Source organism: Cervus elaphus, chromosome X, assembly GCF_910594005.1.
Source record: "Cervus elaphus chromosome X, mCerEla1.1, whole genome shotgun sequence".
In the NCBI taxonomy this organism is placed as follows: domain Eukaryota; kingdom Metazoa; phylum Chordata; class Mammalia; order Artiodactyla; family Cervidae; genus Cervus; species Cervus elaphus.
Genome location: NC_057848.1, coordinates 129,531,267 through 129,556,361, shown reverse-complemented (window position 1 = coordinate 129,556,361; position 25,095 = coordinate 129,531,267). Strand labels below are relative to the sequence as shown.

At 38.1% G+C, this 25,095-nt stretch overlaps 1 protein-coding gene across 1 annotated transcript; it reads right to left on the bottom strand.

The window, feature by feature from the left end:
* Nucleotides 1-10,242: 10,242 nt before the first annotated feature.
* Nucleotides 10,243-11,685, bottom strand: LOC122690701 (5'-AMP-activated protein kinase subunit gamma-1-like). The gene has a single exon (XM_043897606.1). It carries the CDS (start codon nucleotides 11,655-11,657, stop codon nucleotides 10,869-10,871), a length of 789 nt encoding a protein of 262 aa, XP_043753541.1. The 5' UTR covers nucleotides 11,658-11,685; the 3' UTR covers nucleotides 10,243-10,868.
* Between the last annotated feature and the right edge of the window lie 13,410 nt (nucleotides 11,686-25,095).

Below are 25,095 nucleotides of genomic sequence, written 5' to 3'. Positions count from 1 at the left end.
ATCTTAGTTCACTGATTCCTAGAATGTCAATGTTCAGTCTTGCCATCTCCTGTTTGACCACTTCCAATTTGTGTTGATTCATGAACCTAACATTTCAGGTTCCTATGCAATATTGCTCTTTACAGCATCAGACCTTGCTTCCATCACCAGTCACATCCACAGCTGGGCGTTGTTATTGCTTTGGCTCCGTCTCTTCATTCTTTTTGAGGTTATTTCTTCACTGATCTCCAGTAGCAAAGTGGGCACCTACCGACCTGGGGATTTCATCTTTCAGTGTCCTATCTTTAGCCTTTTCATACTGTTCATGGGGTTCTCAAGGCAAGAATACTGAAGTGGTTTGCCATTCCCTTCTCCAGTGGACCACATTTTATCAGAACTCTCCACCATGACTCATCCATCTTGGGTGGCCCTACACAGCATGGCTCATAGTTTCATTGAGTTAGACAAGGCTGTGGTGCATGTGATTAGTTTGGTTAGTTTTCTGTGATTGTGGTTTTCAGTCTGTCTGCCCTGGAATGGAGAAGGATAAGAGACTTATGGAAGCTTCCTGATGGGAGAGAGGGACTGAGAGGGAAACTGGGTCTTGTTCTGATGGGCGGGGCTATGCTCAGTAAATCTTTAATCCAATTTTCTGTTGATGTGTGGAGCTGTGTTCCCTCCCTGCTATTTACCTGTGGCCAAACTATGGTGGAGGTAATATTCAACGATGTATGTAAATCATATAGGTCATGTAAAGGTTAAAAACAAAATAATTAAAAAATATAAAGCTACTATAATTTGCTAATGGATATACAGTATAAAAAGATGCAAACTGTGATACCAAAAATATAAAATGTGTTTGGGGAAAAAAATGTTGATATTTTCTATGTTAACAAATTTATGTTGTTATCAGGTTAAATCAGACTGTTATAAATTATTTTATGTAAGCCTCATTGTAACCACAAAGTGAAAACCTATAGTCAATACACAAAAGTGAAATAAATCAACGTATATTACTACAGACAATTACTAAATCACAAAGACATAAAGAAAGAAAAAAAAACGTAACAAAGAATCTATAATACTCTCAGAAAACAGTTAAGAAGTGGCAAAAGTCCTTAAAAGTGAAATTGTTAGTCACTCAGTCATGTCTTACTCTTGCAACTCCATGGAATGTAGCCTGCCAGGCTCCTCTGTCTCTGGAATTCTCCAGGTAAGAATACTGGAGTAGGTTGCCATTCCCTTCTTTGGGGAATCTTCCTGACCCAGGGATTGATTGAACCCCGGGTCTCCTGCATTGCAGGCAGATTCTTCACTGCTTGAGTCACTAGGGTAGCCCCCAGTAAGTTTTACTAACTAAAAATTATTTTAAATGTAAATAGACTAAATTGTCCAATGAAAGGACATGGTGGTTAAATGGAATTTTTTAAAAAGACTCAACCATAAGCTGCCTACAGTGAACTTGTTACAGATTTAAGGGCATACATATGCTCAAAGTAAATGGCTGAAGAAGATATTCCATGTACACACAAACCAAAAGAGATCAGGGTTAGTTATATTTATTTCGGAGAAAATAGATTTTAGGACAAAAACTGTAATAAGAGAGAAAGAAAATATGTGGTCAAAATATGTGGCCAGTTCCTCAAGAGAAAATATCTCCAGTATTAGACTATCTAAATAAATAAGGCAATTCATAACAGATCCAAAGGTAGAAATAGGCAACAATACAATAATAGTAGGGGAAATCAGTAACCCGCTATGAGCAAAGAATAAGTAACACAGACAGAAAAAATCACTAAAGAAACATTGGACTTGAACAACAACTTAGATCAAATGAACCTGACAGATATATGGAGAACTTTCCATCCAAAGCAGCAATTCATATTCATAAGAGCTTGTGAAATATTCTCTAAGATGAATAATATGTTTGGCACAAAATAAATCTTAACAAATTCAAGAAGACTGAATATATATCAAATATATATATATATATATATACATATATATATATATATATATAAAATATATCAAGTATCTTTCCTGACTCCAATGGTATGAAACTGAACAGAAATTAATAACAGGCAGAAAACCTGAAAAATCACAAATATGTGGAAATTGAACAAAACACTACTGAAAACCCAATGGGGTGGGAAGTGAGAGGGAGGTTAAGGCGGGAGGGGGCATATGTCTACCTATGACTGATTGATGTTGCTGTATGGCAGAAACCAACACAATATTGTAAAGCAATTAGCCTCCAATAAAAAAATAAATAAAGTAAAACAAAAATAGGCACAACCTAAAACAAATGTAGACACACTCTGGGATGCAATGATGTATCAATATATACAAATCAATAAATGTGATATACCACAATAATAAAAGTAAAGGACTAAAAAGTAGAAATTAATATTAGACTTAATTTTAAGAGCTAACACCATGACAGGTCTAGAAGAAATGATAAGAAAAAAAACTAAGGGAACTTGGATTGGGCAAAAATAAATAGGTAGCCAAAACTATGAAGTATAATAGACAAAATCAGTAAGTAGGATATCATCCAAATTAAAACAATTCATTCCAATAAGGACACTATTAGGAAAATGACAGGTAAAACAAAATGGGAGATGATACCTGCAAATATATAACCATCAAAGGTCTTGTAATTAGAATATATAAAGAACTGTTAAAAATCAGTAAGAAGTAAACTAAACAAATAAAATGGGAAAACATTTGAACAGACACTTCACCAAATAAGATAAATTGGTGGCAATTAAGCATATGAAAAGATGCTCAACAATATGAACAATTGAGATATTCATTAAAACTAAAATTATATATCACAACACACCTATTAGAATGGTTCAAATAAAAAAAAAACTCATCATATGAGTAAGTGGTGAGGTTATATGTTACAGATATTTGGAAACAGTTTGGTGGTTTCTTAAAATGTTAAACATACAGTTAACATAGTGCTGCTCTTAGATATCATCTAAGTGAAATGAAAGCATAGGTCTCTCAAAGACTTGTACATGAATATCCATAGCAGTTTATTTGTAGTATTCAAAACTGAAAACAGCCCAAATAGTCATATGATGAAACATCATGCAACAACAACAAGAAATAACTTATTGTTCAAAATAACAGCATTGGAAAACAACTCAAAATAATTATGCTGAATTAAAAAAGACAAAAAAGAGAATATAGTATATTATTACATTTATGTAAAATTCAATAAAATGCAAAAGGCATTCAGTGAAATGAAGACAATAATGAAAGAAAGCAGATCAGTGGTTGCCTAGGGACAGGGATGGGCTAAGTAGAGAGGAAAGCAATACAAAGGGGAAAAAAGTTTTTGGAGGTGACGGGTATGGTAACCATTTTGATTGTGGTAAGGTGTTCAGGAAAATTTAAACATGGATTTACTTTCTAATTTAAGGAATGGAAAAGCAGGTTTGGAGTGGAAGCATCCTCAAATAATTTAAGGTCTGGAAAGTGCTTGTCAACTTATTAGCCAAGTAGCTTTTCTTTAAAATGAATACTAAATCAAAATGTTCAAGATTTTTTTTCTATTTAATGTGGTATTGTCTTTTTTGCATTCTTGATCATATTTTACAACTATTTATTTGTATTCTACAAATATGCTTTTTTCTATACTATTAGTAATGTGCATCTCCAGTAAGCTTTTCAGTTTGCCAGTCTAGAAGCCTGTCTGATTCTGATGTGAACCACTTCTAGGCACAAGTATGTGTCAGAAGTCTTAAATTTAAGGAACATTCTGAACTAGGCACCTGCTGTTGGGAAAACAAAAAAGCGATGAGCAGTTATTGCAAATTTCAGTTGGTAAGTCAAGGACTCAAATGTACAAACTGAGTTTGTACAGACTGTTCTGTTACCAAAAAGTTTCAACCAATTCCTGTCTTCAGTTCTTTTTCCCCAATACCTCTTCATCCCTCAAGATCCCAGTCTAAAGTTGCATTCCAGCCCACGGTTGACTTTGACGAAACTGCTTCCTTTCTGGAAAGGTAAGTCATGTGCGAAACAGGCTGAAGAAAATGCAGCAGTGGTTTGGAATAATCTTTGGCCTGGTCCTGGAGGGTTTAGGAGATGCTGAGGAAGAAAAAAAAGGTTTTAAAGTAATATTTAGCAATGAAGTATTAATATTTTTTATTTAAGGTAGGTGCATTTTTTTAACTGAATAGACAACAGTATAGGGTAAACATAACTTTTATAAGCACTGGGAAACTAACAAATTCATGTGACTCACTTTATTGGTATTTGTTTTATTGTGGCAATCTGGAACCAAACTTGCAATACCTTCAGGGTACACCTGTATGTGGTCAGGTAGGTTTGCTCTCTGTTGTGTCAAAGATGGTCAATGGCAGCTCTAGCCTCAGTAAAATTGTCATATATTACTCTAGAGATTTACTCTCTGAGTCCACTAGGCTTTTAAACAAGCATGTTGCATCTGCATGTGTGGGATAAATGATGTGAAAACTAATAGATCCTGCCGAGCAGTCTGCAAGGAAAAGGTTTTCTTTTGACCAAAGTAGTCATCTTGCTTGTGAACCTCTTTTCACTCTAGGCCTCGCCCTCTGTGCTGAGCCTGAGTCCAAAGTTTACCTCACAGAAAACTCAAAGCCAAAGCTCAGATCCATGTGAGGTTGTCTAATTGTGGCATGGGGCCCTGGGGAACAAACTCCTAGAAGAGTGAGGAGGGAGGTGAGGACAACAGTGAAATGAACAGAAGTTGAAAATAAATGTGGATAGATGGTGGTTTCTATGGTCACCAGATCTTGAGTGGAATATACCATGTGTCCTTCTGAGAAGTTAAACCATCTTCAGGATATGAAGGGGGTTAAACTTCCAACAGCTATGGAAGGCAGAGGGTCAAGTTATGCAAAGTTCCCTGCTTAGTAGATAGTCCCTCTCAGCCATGCCCTCTGTTGGCAGATGGTGAAAAAATTTTCCAGAGGAGGGCTCAGGCCATCAGTCCCTGGTTCATTTTCTGGTCCTAGAGAGATATTCTTTAGGGAGAGGATTGACCCCATGAGTTCTTTTCTTGAGATCAAATTCCCCTGAGCCAGTCAGAGTGCACCAAGTTTGCAGATGGCAGAGAACCCAGGCCTAGGCCAAGTCTTGCAGTGGCCATGCAATCCCTGAGTGTGGTTTGGGGTGTTTATAGTAAGAAGAAAGGGAGAATGAATGAAAACTCTCTCACCCATATAATCCCTAGGGGGAAACTGGAGCTTATGTAAGGAAGCCTGGGCATCCTCAGATATTATTATTGATATATTCTGAGGAGCAAATGCAGGGATGGGGAGGTTTCTGTGGTGCTATAGTTAAGTGAACACGAAGCACAGCTAGCTGGTCCCCAGAAGTAAACACAGAGTTTACCCTGGCCCCATCACTTCTTCTCTCAGTTGAACCAGAGAGAAACAACTACATGAACTTTCAGCATTCTTGCTCTGCATCCTCTGCCAGAGCACAGCAGGTTGGAGTGAGAGACACAGGGAATAAGACTGTACCTTTCTGCCATTGACACAACAGGGGGACTTTCACTGTTTTGCCACGGTTCAGGAGTGACAGAACAAGGGTCATTCTAGTCGACTCCGTTAATCCCAGTCTATGTCTCATGTTACTGTTCACTCCCTAAGTCGTATCTGACTCTTTGCGACCCCATGGAATGCAGCATGCCAGGATTCTCAAATTCCTGTCCATTGAGTTGGTGATGCTAACCAACCATCTCTCCTGTTGTCCCATTCTCCTCTCACCCTCAATCTTTTCCAGCATCAGGAACTTTTCCAATGAGTCAGCTCTTCACATCTGGTGGCCAAGGTATCGAAGCTTCAGCTTCAGCTTCCAATGAATATTCAGGGATGATTTCCTTTAGGATTGACTGCCTTGATGTGCTTGCTATCCAAGAGACTCTCAAGTGTCTTCTCCAGGACCAAAATTCAAAAGCATCAATTCTTCACAACTCAGCCTTCCTTTTGGTCCAACTGTCATATCCATACATAACTAATGGAAAACACCATAGCCTTCACTATACAGACATTTGTTGGCAAAGTGATGTCTCTGCTTTTTAATACCCTCTCTAGATTTGTCACAGCTTTATTGTCAAGGAACAGGAGCTTTTAAATTCGTGGCTGCAGTCAACATCTGTTGTGATTTTGGAGCACAAGAAAATAAAATCTACCACAGTTTCCAATGTTTCCCCATCTGTTTGCCATGAAGTGCATCATGGGACCAGATGCCATGACCTTAGTATATTGAATGTTGAGTTTTAAGACAGTTTTTCACTCTCCTCTTTCACCCTTATCAGGAGGCTCTTCAGTTCTTTTAGTTCACGCTTATTACCATCAGAGTGAAATCATCTGCATATCTGAGGTCGCTGATATTTCTTCTGGCAATCTTGATTACAGCTTGTGATTCATCCAGCCTGGAATTTCACATGATGTACACTGCATATAAGTTAAATAAGCAGGGTAACAAGCCTTTCCCAATTTTGAAGAAGTCCACTGTTCCATATCTGGTTCTAATTGTTGCTTATTGACCTGCATACATCTTTCTAAGGAGTCAGATAAGGCGGTGTGGTATCGCCATCCCTTTAAGTATTTTCCATAGGTTTTGTGTGTGTGTGTGTGTGTGTGTGTGTGTGTGATCCTCACAGTTGAAGGCTTTAACATAGTCAATGAAGCAGAGGTAGATGTTTTTCTGGAATTCCTTTGCTTTTTATATGATTCAGTGGATGTCGGCAATGTGATGTCTGGTTTCTCTGCCTTTTCTAAATCCAGCTTGTACATCTGGAATTTCTTGGTTCACCTACTGATGAAGCCTAACCTGATGGATTTTTAAAAATTTATTTATTTTAATTGCAGGCTAATTACTTTACAATATTGTAGTGGTTTTTGCCATACATTGACGTGAATCAGCCTTGGGTGTACATGTGTTCCCCATCCTGAACCCCTCTCCCACCTCCCTCCCCATCCCATCCCTCTGGGTCATCCTAATGCACCATCCGTGAGCACCCTGTCTCATGCATCGAACCTGGACTGGCGATCTATTTCACATATGATAACATATATGTTTCAGAGATATTCTCTCAGATCATCCAACACTTGACTTCTCCCACAGAGGCCAAAAAAACTGTTCTATACACCTGTGTCTCTTTTGCTGCTTGCATATAGGGTTATCATCACCATCTTTCTAAATTCCATATATATGTGTTAGTATACTAACTTTTTCTTCCTGACTTACTTCACTCTGTATAATAGGCTCCAGTTTCATCCATCTCATTAGAACTGATTCAAATGTATTCTTTTTAATGGCTGAGTAATATTTCATTTTGTATATGTACCACAGCTTTCTTATTCATTCATCTGCAGATGGACATCTAGGTTGCTTCCATGTCCTGGCTATTATAAACAGTGCTGCGATGAACATTGGGGTACATGAGTCTCTTTCAATTCTAGTTTCCTTGGTGTGTATGCCCAGCAGTGGGATTGCTGGGTCATATGGCAGTTCTATTTCCAGTTTTTTAAGGAATCTCCACACTGCTCTCCATAGTGGCTGTACTAGTTTGCATTTCCACCAACAGTGTAAGAGGGTTCCCTTTTCTCCACACCCTCTCCAGCATTTATTGTTTGTAGACTTTGGATAATAGCCATTCTGACCGGTGTGAGATGGTACCACACTGTGGTTTTGATTTGCATTTCTCTGATAATGAGTGATGTTGAGCATCTTTTCATGTTTGTTAGCCATCTGGATGTCTTCTTCGGATAAATGTCTGTTTAGTTCTTTGGCCCATTTTTTCATTGGGTCATTTATTTTTCTGGAATTGAGCTGCAGGAGTGCTTCTATATTTTTGAGATTAATTCTTTGTCAGTTGCTTCGTTTGCTATTATTTTCTCACATTCTGAAGGCTGTCTTTTCAACCTGCTTATAGTTTCCTTTGTTGTGCAAAAGTTTAAGTTTAATTAGGTCCCCCCTTTTTTTAAAATTTTTGCTTTTATTTCCATTACTCTGCAAGGTGAGCCATAGAGGATCCCACTGTGACTTATGTCCGAGAGTGTTTTGCCTACGTTTTCCTCTAGGAGTTTTATAGTTTCTGGTCCTACATAAAGATCTTTGATCCATTTTGAGCTTATTTTTGTGTATGGTGTTAGAAAGTTTTCTAGTTTCATTCTTTTACAAGTGGTTGACCAGTTTTCCCAGCACCATCTGTTACAGAGATTGTCTTTTCTTCATTGTATATTCTTGCCTCCTTTGTCAAAGATAAGGTGTTCATAGGTGCATGGATTTATCTCTGGGCTTTCTATTTTGTTTCATTGATCTATATTTCTCTCTTTGTGATGGTACCATACTGTCTTGATGACTGTAGCTTTGCAGTATAGCCTGAAGTCAGGCAGGTTGATTCCTCCAGTTCCATTATTCTTTCTCAAGATTGCTTTGGTATTCAAGTTTTTTGTATTTCCATACAAATTGTGAAATTATTTGTTCTAGTTCTCTGAAAAATACTGTTGGTAACTTGATAGGGGTTGCATTGAATCTATATATTGCTTTGGGTAGTATACTCATTTTCACTATATTGATTCTTCCAATCCATGAACATGGTATATTTCTCCATCTATTTGTGTCATCTTTGATTTCTTTCATCAATGTTTTATAGTATTCTATATATAGGTCTTTTGTTTCTTTAGGTAGATATATTCCTAAGTATTTTATTCTTTTCATTGCAATGGTGAATGGAATTGTTTCCTTAATTTCTCTTTCTGTTTTCTCGTTGGTAGTGTATAGGAATGCAAGGGAATTCTGTGGGTTGATTTTATATCCTGCAACATTACTGTATTTATTGATTAGCTGTAGTAATTTTCTGGTGGAGTCTTTAGGGTTTTCTATGTAGAGGATCATGTCATCTGCAATCAGTGAGAGTTTTACTTCTTTTTTTTCTGATCTGGATTCCTTTTATTTCTTTTTCTGCTCTGACTGCTGTGGCCAAAACTTCCAAAACTATGTTGAATAGTAGTGGTGAGAGTGGGCACCCTTTTCATGTTCCTGACTTTAGGGGAAATGCTTTCAATTTTTCACCATTGAGGATAATGTTTGCTGTGGGTTGTCATATATGGCTTTTACTAAGTTGATGTATGTTCCTTCTATGCCTGTTTTCCAGAGGGTTTTTATCATAAATGGATGTTGAATTTTGTATAAGGCTTTCTCTGCATCTATTGAGATAATCATATGGTTTTTATCTTTCAATTTGTTAATGTGGTGTATTACATTGATTGATTTGTGGATATTAAAGAATCCTTGCATCCCTGGGATAAAGCGCACTTGGTCATGATGTATGATCTTTTAAATTTGTTGTTGGATTCTGTTTTCTAGAATTTTGTTAAGGGTTATTGCATCTATGTTTATCAGTGATATTGGCCTGTAGTTTTCTATTTTTGTGGCATCTTTGTCTGGTTTTGGTATTAGGGTGATGTTGGCCTCATAGAATGAGTTTGGAATTTCACCTTCCTCTGCAATTTTTTGGAAGAGTTTGAGTAGGATAGGTGTTGCTAGTAAGTCACTTCAGTCGTGTCTGACTCTGTGCAACCCCATAGACGGCAGCCCACCAGGCTCCCCCGTCCCTGGGATTCTCTAGGCAAGAACACTGGAGTGGGCTGCCATTTCTTTCTCCGATGTGTGAAAGTGAAAAGTGAAAGTGAAGTCGCTCAGTCGTGTCCAGCTCTTAGCGACCCCATGGACCGCAGGCTACCAGGCTCCTCCATCCATGGGATTTTCCAGGCAAGAGTACTGGAGTGGGGTGCCATTGCATTCTCTGAGGATAGGTGTTAGCTCTTCTCTAAATTTTTGGTAGAATTCAGCTGTGAAGACGTCTGGTCCTGGGATTTTGTTTGCTGGAAGATTTCTGATTACAGTTTCAATTTCCATGCTTGTGATGGGTCTGTTAAGGTTTTCTATTTCTTCCTGGTTCAGTTCGAAAGTTATACTTTTCTAAGAATTTGTCCATTTCTTCCAAGTTGTCCATTTATTGGCATATAGTTGCTGATAGTAGCCTCTTATGATCTTTTGTATTTCTGTTGTTTGTTGTGATTTCTCCTTTTTCATTTCTAATTTTATTGATTTGATTCTTCTCCCTTTGTTTCTTGATGAGCCTGGCTAATAGTTTGTCAATTTAATTTATCTTCTCAAAGAACCAGCTTTTAGCTTTATTGATTTTTGCTATGGTCTCCTTTGTTTCTTTTGCATTTATTTCTGCCCTAATTTTTTTTTTAAGAGGCTCCTGTCATTTTAATTAGGTTTGCCAGGAAAAGCAATAACCTCAGCTAACCACTCTGCCCTCCCCCTCCCTGCAACTCTCATCTCCTTTCATGTGCATACAGCACAGGAAGCCAAGGGCCCTCCTCCCCATGATCCTCCTCACTCCCATTAGAGGAAGAAATGCCACTACATGGACTCAGCCTCCTCCATACAGCATGAAACATGATGAATAAAAACATCTTTATGCAGAGTTCTGTTGTGCCTATTATCTTAGGGTGGAGTCAGGGACAGAGGCAAAGGCTGGGTGAGGTCTGAGGATCTCTTAGAGATCAGGATTTGCCTGAGGATCACAGAGTCCATAGGTCACCCAGAAAAGGGGCTATGTCTAAAAGGAAAGGGGCTAGGATGGGCTAGGCTGAAAGTTTTCCTCAAGGGTGAGGATAAGGAGAGCTAAAAATCCATTTTCCTTCCTCCCCTACACGATCCCTCCTCCCATGTAGAAGGGTAGGGGGCTCCTGGGCAGGGAACAGAGTCACAATTCTCTAAGGGTCTCATCTGTGGTTCCCAGAGCTTTGGGCAGGCAGTGAGTAGGGCATATGCCCTGGTGCTGCACCACCCCTTCCCCCGGCTCAGGGCTTCTCTCCGCCTGTGAGCACCAGCGCCTGCAAGATGTCAGACAGGGATACAATCCCCTTGACCACATCATTCTCATCCACCACTACAAGTCGGTGAACCTCTGCTTCTACCAGCCTGTTGATGATGGTTTCCAGAGTCTCATGCAGGTAGCACTTGAGAACACCCTCAAAGTAATGTGATCGATGTTGCAGGGCTTTGGTCACCGACACATCTAGGTTGTTGTAGGTCTTTTCTGCTGCCAGGTTAAATAACTTGAGGAACTTGAGGATGCGCTTGTGGGTGAGGATGTACAAGGTGTTGCCTGATTCCGGGTCAGTAACTGGCAGCCTGTGGATCTTGTTTCGAATTAATGAAGAGACAGCATCAAACAAGCTGGCATTAGGAGAAATGCAGACAAGTGGTTTAAAGGAGTCCTGTAGGTACACCTCTCTCCAAGTTTCTATCTTGTGTTCTTCCAGCTCATAGATCTGCACCAAGGCTGATTTATAGTAGCGGTGCAGGATATTGATGAAATCAGTGATGGTCAGCATGCCCACAAAACTCTGCTTCTTACTATCCCACAAAGGGGCAGCCCGGACACCATTAGTCACCAAAGCAAAGAAAGCTTTCTTCACCTGAAGGGAAGTATCAAATACAACCAGTTTTGAGCTTGTGGGAATCAGGTCATAGCAGCGATGAGACCTCATGAAGGAAGTATACACGCTATTGTTGGATTCCGGAGTCTCTTGAAGATGCTCATTTTCCACAGCTGGGTAGCTCTCTGAAAAAGAGACTGCCTCCATTGCGAGAGACGCCGGCTGGGTTCTTTCACTTTAGGCTTATTTCTGCCCTAATTTTTAAGATTTCTTTCCTTTCACTAAATCTGGGGTTCTTCATTTCTTCCTTTTCTAGTTGCTTTAGGTGTAGAGTTAGGTTATTTATTTAACTTTTTTCTTGTTTATTGAGGTAAGCCTATATTGCTATGAACGTTCCCCTTAGCATTGCTTTTACAGTGTCTCATAGGTTTTGGATTGTTGTGTTTTCATTTTTATTCGTTTCTATGCATATTTTTATTTCTTTTTTGATTTCTTCTGTGATTTGTTGGTTATTCAGAAGCGTGTTGTTTAGCCTCCATATGTTGGAATAGTTTTTTTTTTTTTTTTTCCCCTGTAACTGACGTCTAATCTTACTGCATTGTGGTCAGAAAAGATGCTTGGAATGATTTCAATTTGTTTGAACTTATTAAGGCTAGATTTATGGCCCAGGATGTGATGTCTCCTGGAGAAGTTTCCATGTGAACTTGAGAAAAAGGTGAAACTCATTGTTTTGGGGTGAAATGTCCTATAGATATCAATTAGGTCTAACTGGTCCATTGTGTCATTCATTTATTTTTTTCAAAATTTATTGTAAAATTTATGCAGTTAAAAAATATTCAAAATAAAAGTATACTCTTTTGATTTTTTTTTTTTAGTGTACTAATCATGACACAAGTCCTTTTACTCTTTTCAGGCAGCAACATTCTAAGAATCCATTGTGTACTAGTTGTTATGTCGAGAGAAAAATGAACCCTATATTTAAGGAATTTAAAATACAAATGAGAACACAAGTGAGAACTGTTCTTTATGGGAAGAAAGCAAATATATTCTTGTAGATTTTGGTATGAAGAAAGATACCAGAGATAAATGCCACAAAAGCAGCTCAACTTGAATCAGGTAAATTTAGTGATCAGAACAAAACAAGATTAACTAAGATAAACTTCCATAAAGAAGTGCTGTACAGAGTAACATATCCTTTTCATGCTGATTATCTTAACAAGGTTTAATACATGTGATTATTTTTCAGTCTTCAGAGTTTAAATTGTTCAGGTAGCCATAAGGTCTGAAAACAGACAAATATACATAAGCAGTTTATTCATCTTCTGTGATATGTTCAGTGTCCCTTACTAGCAGTTCATGGTTCAATAAGCAAATTTGCAATGAACAACATGCACTACCGAAAGGCACTCCCATCAGTCCTTGTACATGCATTTATAATGCATTGTCCCAGATGATTCTGGTCTAATTTTCACTGAATGAGCTTGCACCTTTTCTCCTTTTCCTTTTGCTTCTCTTCTCTTCTCAGCTATTTGTAAGGTCTCCTCAGACAACCACTTTGCCTTCTTGCATTTCTTTTCCTTGGGAATGGTTTTGATTATCACCTCCTGTACAATGTCACAAACCTCTGTCCATAGTTCTTCAGGCACTCTATCAGATCTAATCCATCGAATCTATTTGTCACTGCCACTGTATAATCATAAGGGATTTGATTTAGGTCATACCTGAATGGCCTAGTGGGTTTCCCTACTTTCTTCAATTTAAATATGAACTTTGCAATAAGGAGTTCATGATCTGAGCCACAGTCAGCTCCTGGTCTTGTTTTTGCTGACTGTATAGAGGTTCTCCACCTTTGCCTGCAAAAACTATAATCAATCTGATTTCAGTATTGACCATCTGGTGGTAACCATGTTTAGGGTCATCTCTTGTCTTGTTGGAAAAGGGTGTTCATTATAACCGGTGTATTCTCTTGGCAAATCTCTGTTAGCATTTGCCCTGTTTCATTTTGTATTCCAAAGACTAATTTGTCTATTACTCCAGGTATCTCATAACCTCCTACTTTTGCATTCCAGTCCCCTATGATGAAAAGGACATCTTTTTTTGGTGTTAGTTCTAGGTCTTATAGGTCTTCATGGAACCATTCAACTTCAGCTTCTTCAGCATTAGTGGTTGGGGCATAGACTTGGATTACTGATATTGTAATGAATTTTGATACTAATTGGTTTGCCTTGGAAATGATCAGAGATCATTTTGTCATTTTTGAGATTGCACCCAAGTACTGCATTTCAGGCTCTTTTGTTGACTGTGAGAGCTACTCCATTTCTTCTAAGGGATTCTTGTCCACAGTAGTAGATATAATGGTCATCTGAATTAAATTAGCCCTTTACAGTCCATTTTAGTTCACTGATTCCTAAAATGCCGATGTTCACTCTTGCCATCTCCTGTTTGACCACTTCCAGTTTACCTTGATTCATGGACCTAACATTCCAGGTTCCTATGCAATATTGTTCTTTACAGCATTGGACTTTACTTTCACCACCAGACACATCCACAGCTGGGTGTTGTTTTCACTTTGGCTCAGCCTCTTCATTCCTTCTGGAACTATTTCTCCACTCTTCTCCAGCAGCATATTGGGCACCTACCGACCTGGGGATTTCATCTTTCTGTGTCATATCTTTTGCCTTTTCATACTGTTCATGGGGTTCTCAAGGCAAGAATGCTGAAGTGCTTTGCCATTCCTTTTTCCAGTGGAACATGTTTAGCATATCCTAGAAGAAGTAATCAAGGGAGCTCAATCTACTAGAAATATTATGTAGTCTCTGTTTCCAGACTTTGTGGTCACTGATATTTTTTATAAGATTCACCTACTGTCTGTCTTATAAACATTTTTGCCATTTATATTGTACCAAGAAAAAAATGAATATGAAAAATGAGATAATGGAAAAACAAACAAACAAAAAAAACAACCCAGATTTCTTTTGCTCCAAATGATTCTACACCAGAATATTTTGGTGAAGTGATTTTAATCTATAGTTGAAAGACTCTTTAAATGATACTCAGAATACATTACAAATTTGGTTTTATTTTTTTCCATTTATTTTTATTAGTTGGAGGCTAATTACTTTACAACAAATTTGGTTTTAAAATAGATTTGAGTCTAGAACAGGACTCACTCACAATGATTCCAGAACACAATGTAGAAGTGCAACAGTTAGGTGCTGACTTGTTCATTGTTCAAGGGGATAAAGATCTTCTTCAAATATGGATGGAAATTAATCTCTGAGAGTTATTCTCCTTTATAGACTACAATATTATTGTTGGTTTCATGTACTTTTAATTTATAAAGAACTCCCACAGGAAGAAATTTCTGGAGGTTTTCCCAGATATATATGGCTACATTTTCTGTTGTGCTTACAATGTCTGTAAAATATGGCACATCTAGATCCAGATACTTATGATCAAGGGGCTTCATAATTGCCTCCTCCATATACTCTTTGAGATCAGTAAAATTCATGACCATTCCTGTAACAGGATCAATCTCTCCATGTACTGTCACCACTTTATAATTGTGCCCATGGCCATTTGGGTTGTTGCATTTACCAAATAATTTCAGGTTTTCTTCATTACAAAGAAATTTGCTGTGGAGGCGATGGGTCGCACTGGAGATGAGGCGGGACACTCACACCCGCTGGCGAGGGCCTGATCCTGCCCTGTAATGGCTCCATAAGCCCAGGGCCCAGCTGGCGTCTTAACCCCTCAGCCCACCGCCAGCCTGGGGTGGGCCCCACTGTATATCATTTAAAGCTTGTGTTTCCTTGTTAATTTTCTGTTTAGTTGATCTAGCCATAGGTATAAGTGGGGTATTAAAGTCTCCCACTATTATTGTGTTATTGTTAATTTCCCCTGTCATACTTGTTAGCATTTGCCTTTCATATTGTGGTGCTTCTATGTTGGGTGCATGGATATTTATAATTTGTTCTATCTTCTTCTTGGATTAATCCTTTGATCATGATGTAGTGTCCTTTAAAAAGTACATTTTATCTGATGTGAGTATTGCTATTCCTGCTTTCTTTTGGTCTCCATTTGCATGGAATATCTTTTTCCAGCCCTTCACTTTCAGTCTGTATGTGTCCCTTGTTTTGAGGTGGGTCTCTTTTAGACAGCATATATAGGGGTCTTCTTTTTGTATCCATTCAGCCAGTCTTTGTCTTTTGGTTGGGGCATTCAACCCATTTACATTTAAGGTAATTATTGATAAGTATGATCCCATTGCCATTTACTTTGTTGTTTTGGGTTCAAGTTTATACACCCTTTCTGGGTTTCCTGTCTAGAGAAGATCCTTTAGCATTTGTTGACGAGCTGGTTTGGTGGCACTGAGTTCTCTCAGCTTTTGCTTGTCTGTAAAGCTTTTGATTTCTCCTTCATATCTGAATGATATCCGTGCTGGGAACAGTAAATTGGGTTGTAGGTTTTTCTCCTTCATCACTTTAAGTATGTCCTGCCATTCCCTTCTGGCCTGGAGAGTTTTGATGGAAAGATCACTGTTATCCTTATGGGAATACCCTTGTGTGTTATTTGTTGTTTTTCCCTTGTTGCTTTTAATATTTGTTCTTTGTGTTTGATCTTTGTTAATTTGATTAATATGTGTCTTGGGGTGTTTCACCTTGGGCTTATCCTGTTTGGGACTCTCTGTGTTTCTTGGACTTGGCTGATTATTTCCTTCCCCATTTTAGGGAATTTTCAACTATTGTATACAGATTGCTACAGAACACAACACCTACAGCAAATATTCTTGGAATTACTGAAAGCTTTCTTTTGAGAGTTTCATCAAGTAAGAATGTCCACTATCACCCAGAAAGTATAGTAGGTGGGAAAAGAAGGAACAAAGTGCTTGGACATGAAGACGTGAAAGTGGCATTATTTGCAGATGATATAATTCTGTACACTAAATTCTACAGGTATTTACAAACAAATTAGTAGAATCAATAAAAGAGCTTAGGTGGCTATTTATAGGATAAAATAGTAACATACAGAAGTCAGTTTTATTCTATTTACCAGCAACACATTTACAAAATGAAAATTTCAAAGGCAGTATTTGTAAAATATGAGGTGCCTAGGATAAAATGCTCTCTTAAGGGAAAAAAATGAAATATGACTGGGACATATTAATGAAGTTTTTATTAAAAGGAAAGGCACACTATATCCATTCAATAACATTCTATATTATAGACAAGAAATCAAATCTAAAAGTGCAATGCAGTCCCAATTAGAACCCTAAATGGGATTTTGGTTGAATTTTTTCTGATGAATTGATATTTGAAAAGGATTCGAGAGAGGCAAAAAATAACCTAGACAGTCTTGATGAAGACATTCTTGAAGAACAAGGTAGAGTTGAGTGGCCTTATCCAAATATCAGAATTAGCTGTAGAACTGTAGGGATGAACTTGTGGTATGATGGATTTGTGGTATCAATTGTGACCACCTTTGCCCCCTTGTGTCAGGGAGGAAACTAGACACTGAAGAGACTTGCAAACAGAGGAACCCAAAATAAACAAAGAAGAGGGAACCACTTTGGGAGTGACAGGTGCAACAGATTAAAACCTTGTAGTTAGCATTGACTACATTGGAAGGGTCCTTTAGACCTTGAGAAGTATAAGCTGGAACAAGGAACTATCTGAAACTGAACTGACCCCACACTGCCCTCAACAGCTCCAGAGAAATTCTCAGATATATTTCACTATTATCTTTTTTTAAATAAATTTTTTTTATTTTTAAGTTCTTTGTTACTCCTTTAATTTTCATTTTTATAACCTATTACCTTGCAAAAAAGACCCTATTTTTAAAGCAAATTTCATATGTGTGTGTGTGTGTGTGTGTGTGTGTGTATATATATATATATATATATATATATATATATAATTTTTGTGATTTTGTTTTGTTTTTTTAATATTGTATTTTTGAGAGTCTGACCTCTACTAAAGATTTTTAATCTTTGCTTTCTGGTATTTGTTATCAATTTTGTACCTTTAAGAATTCAATCTTCAGTACCCATTTTTACTTAGGAGTGCGATTACTGGCTTGATTGCTCTCTTCCCCTTTTGACTCTCCTTTTTTTCCCCCAGGTCACCTCTATCTCCTCTCTCCCCCTTCTCTTCTCTACCCAACACTGTGAATCGCTTTGGGTGTTTGAGGCTGTGGAGAACACTTAGGGAACTGATTACTGGCTAGATCTGTCTCTCTCCTTTTGACTCCCTCTCTTCTCCTCCTGGTCATCTCTATCTCCTTCCTCCCTCTTCTCTTCTCTATGTAACTCCGTGAAACTCTCTGAGGGTTCCAGACTGTGGAGAGCATATAGGGAATTTATTACTGGCTAGATTGCTTTCTCCCCTTTTGATTCCCCCTCCCCCTCTTCTCCTTCTGGTCACCTCTATCTTCCTCCTCCCTCTTCTCTTCTCCATGTCACACTGTGAACCTCTCTGGGTATCCCTCACTGTGGAGAATCTTTTCACCATTAACCTAGATGTTTTATAATTAGTGCTGAATGGATGGAGAAGTCTTGAGGCTACTGTAAGAATAAGACTGAAAGCCAGAGGCAGGAGGCCTAAATCCAAAACTTGAGAACACCAGAAAACTCCTGACTCCAGGGAACATAGATAAGAGCTCATCCAAAAGCCTCCATGCCTACACTGAAACCAAGCTCCACCCAAAAGCCAGCAAGTTTCAGAGCAAGACATACCAAGTTAATTTTCCAACAAAAACAGGAACATAACCCTGAACATTAAAATACAGGCGGCCTAAAGTCACACCAAACCCATAGACACCTCAAAACTCATACTGGACACTTCATTGCACTCCAGAGAGAATAAATCCAGCTCCACCCACCAGAACACCGACACAAGCTTCCCTAACTAGGAAACATTGACAAGCCACTCGTCTAACCCTACCCACAGGGAGGAACATCCACAATAAAGAGGAACCAAAAACTTCCAGCATACATAAAGGCCACCCAAAACACAGCAATCTAAACAAGATGAAAAGGAGGAGAAATATTCATCAGGTAAAGGAACATGATAAATGCCCAGCAAACCAAAGAGGAGGAGATAGGGAGTCTACCTGAAAAAGAATTCAGAATAATGATAATAAACATGATCCAAAATCTTGAAAACAAAATGGAATTACAGATAAATATTCTGGAGACAATGACTGAGAAGGTGCAAGAAATGTTTAACAAGGACCTACAAGAAACAAAAGAGTCAATCAATAAGGAATAATGCAATAACTGAGATCAAAAACACTCTGGAGGGAACCAACAGTAGAATAATTCAGGCAGAAGACAGGATAAGTGAGGTGGAAGATAAAATGGTGGAAATAAATGAAGCAGAGAGGAAAAAAGAAAAAAATAATTGAAATGAGGACAACCTCAAAGACCTCTGGGACAATGTTAAACACCCCAACATTCAAATCACAGGAATCCCAGAAGAAGAAGGCAAAAAGAAAGGCCATGAGAGAATATACGAGGGTATAATAGTTGAAAACTTCCCTAAAATGGGGAAGGAAAAAGCCACCCAAGTCCAAGAAACACAGACAGTCCCAAACAGGATAAACTCAAGGCAAAACAACCTAAGACACATATTAATCAAATTAACAAAGATCAAACACAAAGAACAAATATTAAAAGCAGCAAGGGAAATACAACAAATAACACACAAGGGTATTCCCATAAGGGTAACCACTGATCTGTCCACAGAAACTCTTCAGGCCAGAAGGGAATGAAAGGACATAGTTAAAGTGATGAAAGAGAAAAACCTATAACCCAATTTACTGTATCCAGCAAGGATCTCATTCAGATATGAAGGAGAAATCAAAAGCTTTACAGACAAGCAAAAAGCTGAGAGAACTCAGTGCCACCAAACCAGCTCGTCAACAAATGCTAAAGGATCTTCTCTAGACAGGAAACCCAGAAAGGGTGTATAAACTTGAACCCAAAACAACAAAGTAAATGGCAATGGGATCATACTTATCAATAATTACCTTAAATGTAAATGGGTTGAATGCCCCAACCAAAAGACAAAGACTGGCTGAATGGATACAAAAAGAAGACCCCTATATATGCTGTCTAAAAGAGACCCACCTCAAAACAAGGGACACATACAGACTGAAAGTGAAGGGCTGGAAAAAGATATTCCATGCAAATGGAGACCAAAAGAAAGCAGGAGTAGCAATGCTCATATCAGATAAAATGTACTTTTAAAGAAAGACTGTGAAAAGAGACAAAGAAGGACACTACATCATGATCAAAGGATTAATCCAAGAAGAAGATAGAACAAATTATAAATATCCATGCACCCAACATAGAAGCACCACAATATGAAAGGCAAATGTTAATAAGTATGACAGGGGAAATTAACAATAACACAATAATAGTGGGAGACTTTAATACCCCACTTACACCTATGGCTAGATCAACTAAACAGAAAATTAACAAGAAAATACAAACTTTAATTGATACAATGGATTAGTTAGACCTAATTGATATCTATAGGACATTTCAAAACAATGAATTTCACCTTTTTCTCAAGTGCACATGGAACCTTCTTCAGGATAGATCACATCCTGGGCCATATCTAGCCTTGGTAAATTCAACAAATTTGAAATCACTCCAAGCATCTTTGCTGATCACAATGTGGTAAGATTAGATGTCAACTACAGGAAAAACAAAAACTATTAAAAGTACAAACATATGGAGGGTAAACAACACGCTTCAAAATAACCAGCAAATCATAGAAGGAATCAAAAAAGAAACCAAAATATGCATAGAAACGAATGAAAATGAAAACACAACAACCCAAAACCTATGGGATTCAGTAAAAGCAGTACTAAAAGGAAGATTCAAGGCAATACAAGCTTACCTCAAGAAACGAGAAAAATCAAATAAATAACCTAACTGTACACACAAATCAACTAGAAAAAGAACAAATGAAGAACCTCAAGGTTAGTAGAAGGAAAGAAATCTTAAAAATTAGGACAGAAATGCAAAAGAAACAAAGGAGACCATAGCAAAAATCAACAAAGCTAAAAGCTGGTTCTTTGAGAAGATAAATAATATAGACAAACCATCATCCAGACTCATCAAGAAAAAAATTGAGAAGAATCAAATCAACCAAATTAGAAATGAAAATGGAGAAATCACAACAGACAACACAGAAATACAAAGGATCATAAAAGAATACTATCATCAACTATAAGCAAATAAAATGGACAACTTGGAAGAATTGAGCAAATTGTTAGAAAAGTATAACTTTCCAAAACTGAACCAGGAAGAAACAGAAAATCTTAACAGACCCAGCAAAGCACAGAAATTGAAACTGTAATCAGAAATCTTGCAACAAACAAAACCCCAGGACCAGACGGCTTCACAGCTGAATTCTACCAAAAATTTAGAGAAGACCCAACACATATCCTACTCAAACTCAGAAAATTGCAGAGGAAGGTAAACTGTCAAACTCATTGTATGAGGCCATCGTCACCCTAATACCAAAACCAGACAATGATGCCACAAAAAAGGAAACTACAGGCCAATATCACTGATGAACATAGATGCAGAAATTCTGAACAAAATTCTAGCAAAAAGAATTCAACAACATATTAAAAAGATCAGACATCAAGACCAAGTGGGCTTCATCCCAGGGATGCAAGGATTCTTCAATATTTACAAATCAATCAATGTTATACACCACATTAACAAATTGAAAGATAAAACCATATGATATTCTCAATAGATGCAGAAAAAGCCTTTGACATAATTCAACATCCATTTATGATAAAAACCCTCCAGAAAGCAGGCATAGAAGGAACATATCTCAACACATTAAAAGCCATATATGATAAACCCACAGGAAACATTATTTCTCAATGGTGAAAAATTGAAAGCATTTCCCTTAAAGTCAGGAACAAGACAATGGTGCCCACTCTCATCACTACTATTCAACATAGTTTTGGAAGTCTTAACCACAGCAATCAGAGCAGAAAAAGAAATAAAAGGAATCCAGATTGGAAAAGAAGAAGTAAAACTCTCACTGTTTGCAGATGACATGATCCTCTACATAGAAAACCCTAAAGACTCCACCAGACTGTTACTAGAGCTAATCAGTGCATATAGTAAAGTTGCAGCATATAAAATTAACACACAGAAATCCCTTGCATTCCTATACACTACCAATGAGAAAACAGAAAGAAATTAAGGAAACAATTCCATTCACCATTGCAATGAAAAGAATAAAATACTGGGAAAACTGTCAACCACTTGTAAAAGAATGAAACTAGAACACTTTCTAACACCATACACAAAAATAAACTCAAAATGGATTAAAGATCTAAACGTAAGACCAGAAATTATAAAACTCCTAGAGGAAAACATAGGCAAAACACTCTCGGACACAAATCACAGCAGGATCCTCTATGACCCATCTCCGAGAGTAATGGAAATAAAAGAAAAAATAAACAAATAGGACCTAATTATACTTAAAAGCTTTTGCACAATGAAGGAAACTATAAGCAATGTGAAAAGACAGCCTTCAGAATGTGAGAAAATAATAGCAAACGAAGCAACTGAGAAAGAATTAATCTCAAAAATATACAAGCACCCCTGTAGCTCAATTCTAGAAAAATAAATGACCCAATCAAAAATGGGCCAAAGAACTAAATAGACATTTCTCCAAAGCAGACATACAGATGGCTAACAAACACATGAAAAAATGTTCAACATCACTCATTATCAGAGAAATACAATTCAAAACCAAAATGATGTACCATCTCATGCCAGTCAGAATGGCTGCTATCAAAATGTCTACAAACAATAAATGCTGGAGAGGGTTCAGAGATCAGGGAACCTTCTTACACTGTTGGTGGGAATGCAAACCAGTACAGCCACTATGGAGAACAGTGTGGAGATTCCTTAAAAAACTGGAAATAGAACTGCCATAGGACACAGCAATCCCACAGCTGGGCATACACACTGAGGAAACCATAGTTGAAAAAGACACGTGTACCCCACTGTTCATCACAGCACTGTTTACAATGACAAGGACATGGAAGCAACCTAGATGTCCATCGGCAGACGAATGGATAAGAAAGCAGTGGTACATATACACAATGGAATATTACTCAGCTATTAAAAAGAATACATTTGAATCAGTTCTAATGACCTGGGTGAAACTGGAGCGTATTATACAGTGAAGTAACTCAGAAGGAAAAACACCAATACAGTATATTAATGCATATATATGGAATTTAGAAAGATAGTAATGATGACCCTATATGCAAGACAGCAAAAGAGACACAGATGTAAAAAATGGACTTTTGGACTCTATGGGAGAAGGCAAGGGTGGGATGATTTGAGATAACAGCATTAAAACATGTTTATTATATGTGAAATAGATCACCAGTCCAGGATTGATGCATGAGACAGGGTGCTAGGGCTGGTCCACTGGGATGACCCTGGGGGATGGGATGGGGATGGAGGTGGGAGGGGGGTTCAGGATGGGGAACACATGTATACCCATGGCTGATTCATGTCAAATGTATGGCAAAAACCACTACAATATTGTAAAGTAGTTAGTCTTCAATTAAAATTAATTAATTAATTAAAAATTTAAAAATGTAACACATCAAAAAAAAAAAAAGCTGAGACATTACCTTGCCAATAGGGGTCCTTCTAGTCAAAGCCATGGTTTTTCTAGTTGTCATGTATGGACATGAGAGTTTAAATATTAAGAAAGCTGAGTGCTACAAAAGAAACTATAAGTAAGGTGAAAAGACAGCCGTCAGATTGGGAGAAAATAATAGCAAATGAAGAAACAGACAAAGGATTAATCTCAAAAATATACAAGCAACTCCTGCAGCTCAATTCCAGAAAAATAAATGACCCAATCAAAAAATGGGCCAGAGAACTAAACAGACATTTCTCCAAAGAAGACATACAGATGGCTAACAAACACATGAAAAGATGCTCAACATCACTCATTATCAGAGAAATGCAAATCAAAACCACAATGAGGTACCATTACACACCAGTCAGGATGGCTGCTATCCAAAAGTCTACAAGCAATAAATGCTGGAGAGGCTGTGGAGAAAAGGGAACCCTCTTACACTGTTGGTGGGAATGCAAACTAGTACAGCCACTATGGAAAACAGTGTGGAGATTCCTTAAAAAACTGGAAATAGAACTGCCATATGACCCAGCAATACCACTTCTGGGCATACAAACTGAGGAAACCAGATCTGAAAGAGACACATGCACCCCAATGTTCATCGCAGCACTGTTTATAATAGCCAGGACATGGAAGCAACCTAGATGCCCATCAGCAGATGAATGGATAAGGAAGCTGTGGTACATATACACCATGGAATTTTACTCAGCCGTCAAAAAGAATTCATTTGAACCAGTCCTAATGAGATGGATGAAACTGGAGCCCCTTATACAGAGTGAAGTAAGCCAGAAAGATAAAGAACATTACAGCATACTAACACATATATATGGAATTTAGAAAGATGGTAACGATAACCCTATATGCAAAACAGAAAAAGAGACACAGAAATACAGAACAGACTTTTGAACTCTGTGGGAGAAGGTGAGGGTGGGATGTTTCAAAAGAACAGCATGTATACTATCTATGGTGAAACAGATCACCAGCCCAGGTGGGATGCATGAGACAAGTGCTTGGGCCTGGTGCACTGGGAAGACCCAGAGGAATCGGGTGGAGAGGGAGATGGGAGGGGGGATCGGGATGGGGAATAAGTGTAAATCTATGGCTGATTCATATCAATGTATGACAAAACCCACTGAAATGTTGTGAAGTAATTATCCTCCAACTAATAAAAAAATTAAAAAAAAAAAAAAAAAAGAAAGCTGAGTGCTGAAGAATTGATGCTTTTGAACTGTGGTGCTGGAGAAAACTCTTGAGAGTCCCTTGGACAGCAAGGAGATCCAACCAGTCCATCCTAAAGGAAATCATTCCTGAATATTCATTGGAAGGACTGATGTTGAAATTGAAACTCCAATACTTTGGCCACCTGATGCCAAGAACTGACTCATTTGAAAAGACCCTGATGCTGGTAAAGACTGAAGGTGGGAGGAGAAGGGGACTACAGAGAATGAGATGGTTGGATGGCATCACGGACTCAATGGACATGAATTTGTGTAAACTCTGGGAGTTTGCGATGGATAGGGAGGCCTGGCGTGCTGCAGTTCATGAGGTCGAAAAGAGTCGGACTCGACTGAGCGACTGAACTGAACTGAACTGGGCCTCAGATTTTTTTAAAAAAATGCTTCCTCCAAAAACATAATAGAAAAATGTGTGACGTAAAAATTTTGATGAGGTTTGAATTGTTATGGATTGAAAACTTGATCTTTTAATCAAGAGATCAGCAAGTGTCCATTATTAAAAGAGGGGAAAGAAGGGATTATTTAAACTGTCAATTTTTCACCAAGACACGTCCGACTCTTTTCGGACCCCATGGACTGTAGCCAGACAGGCTCTTCTGTTCATAGGATTTCTCAGGTAAGAGTACTGGAGAGGGTTGCCATTTCCTTCTCCAGGGAATCTTCTCGACCCAGGGATGGACCCACGTCTTCTGCATTGGCCGGCGT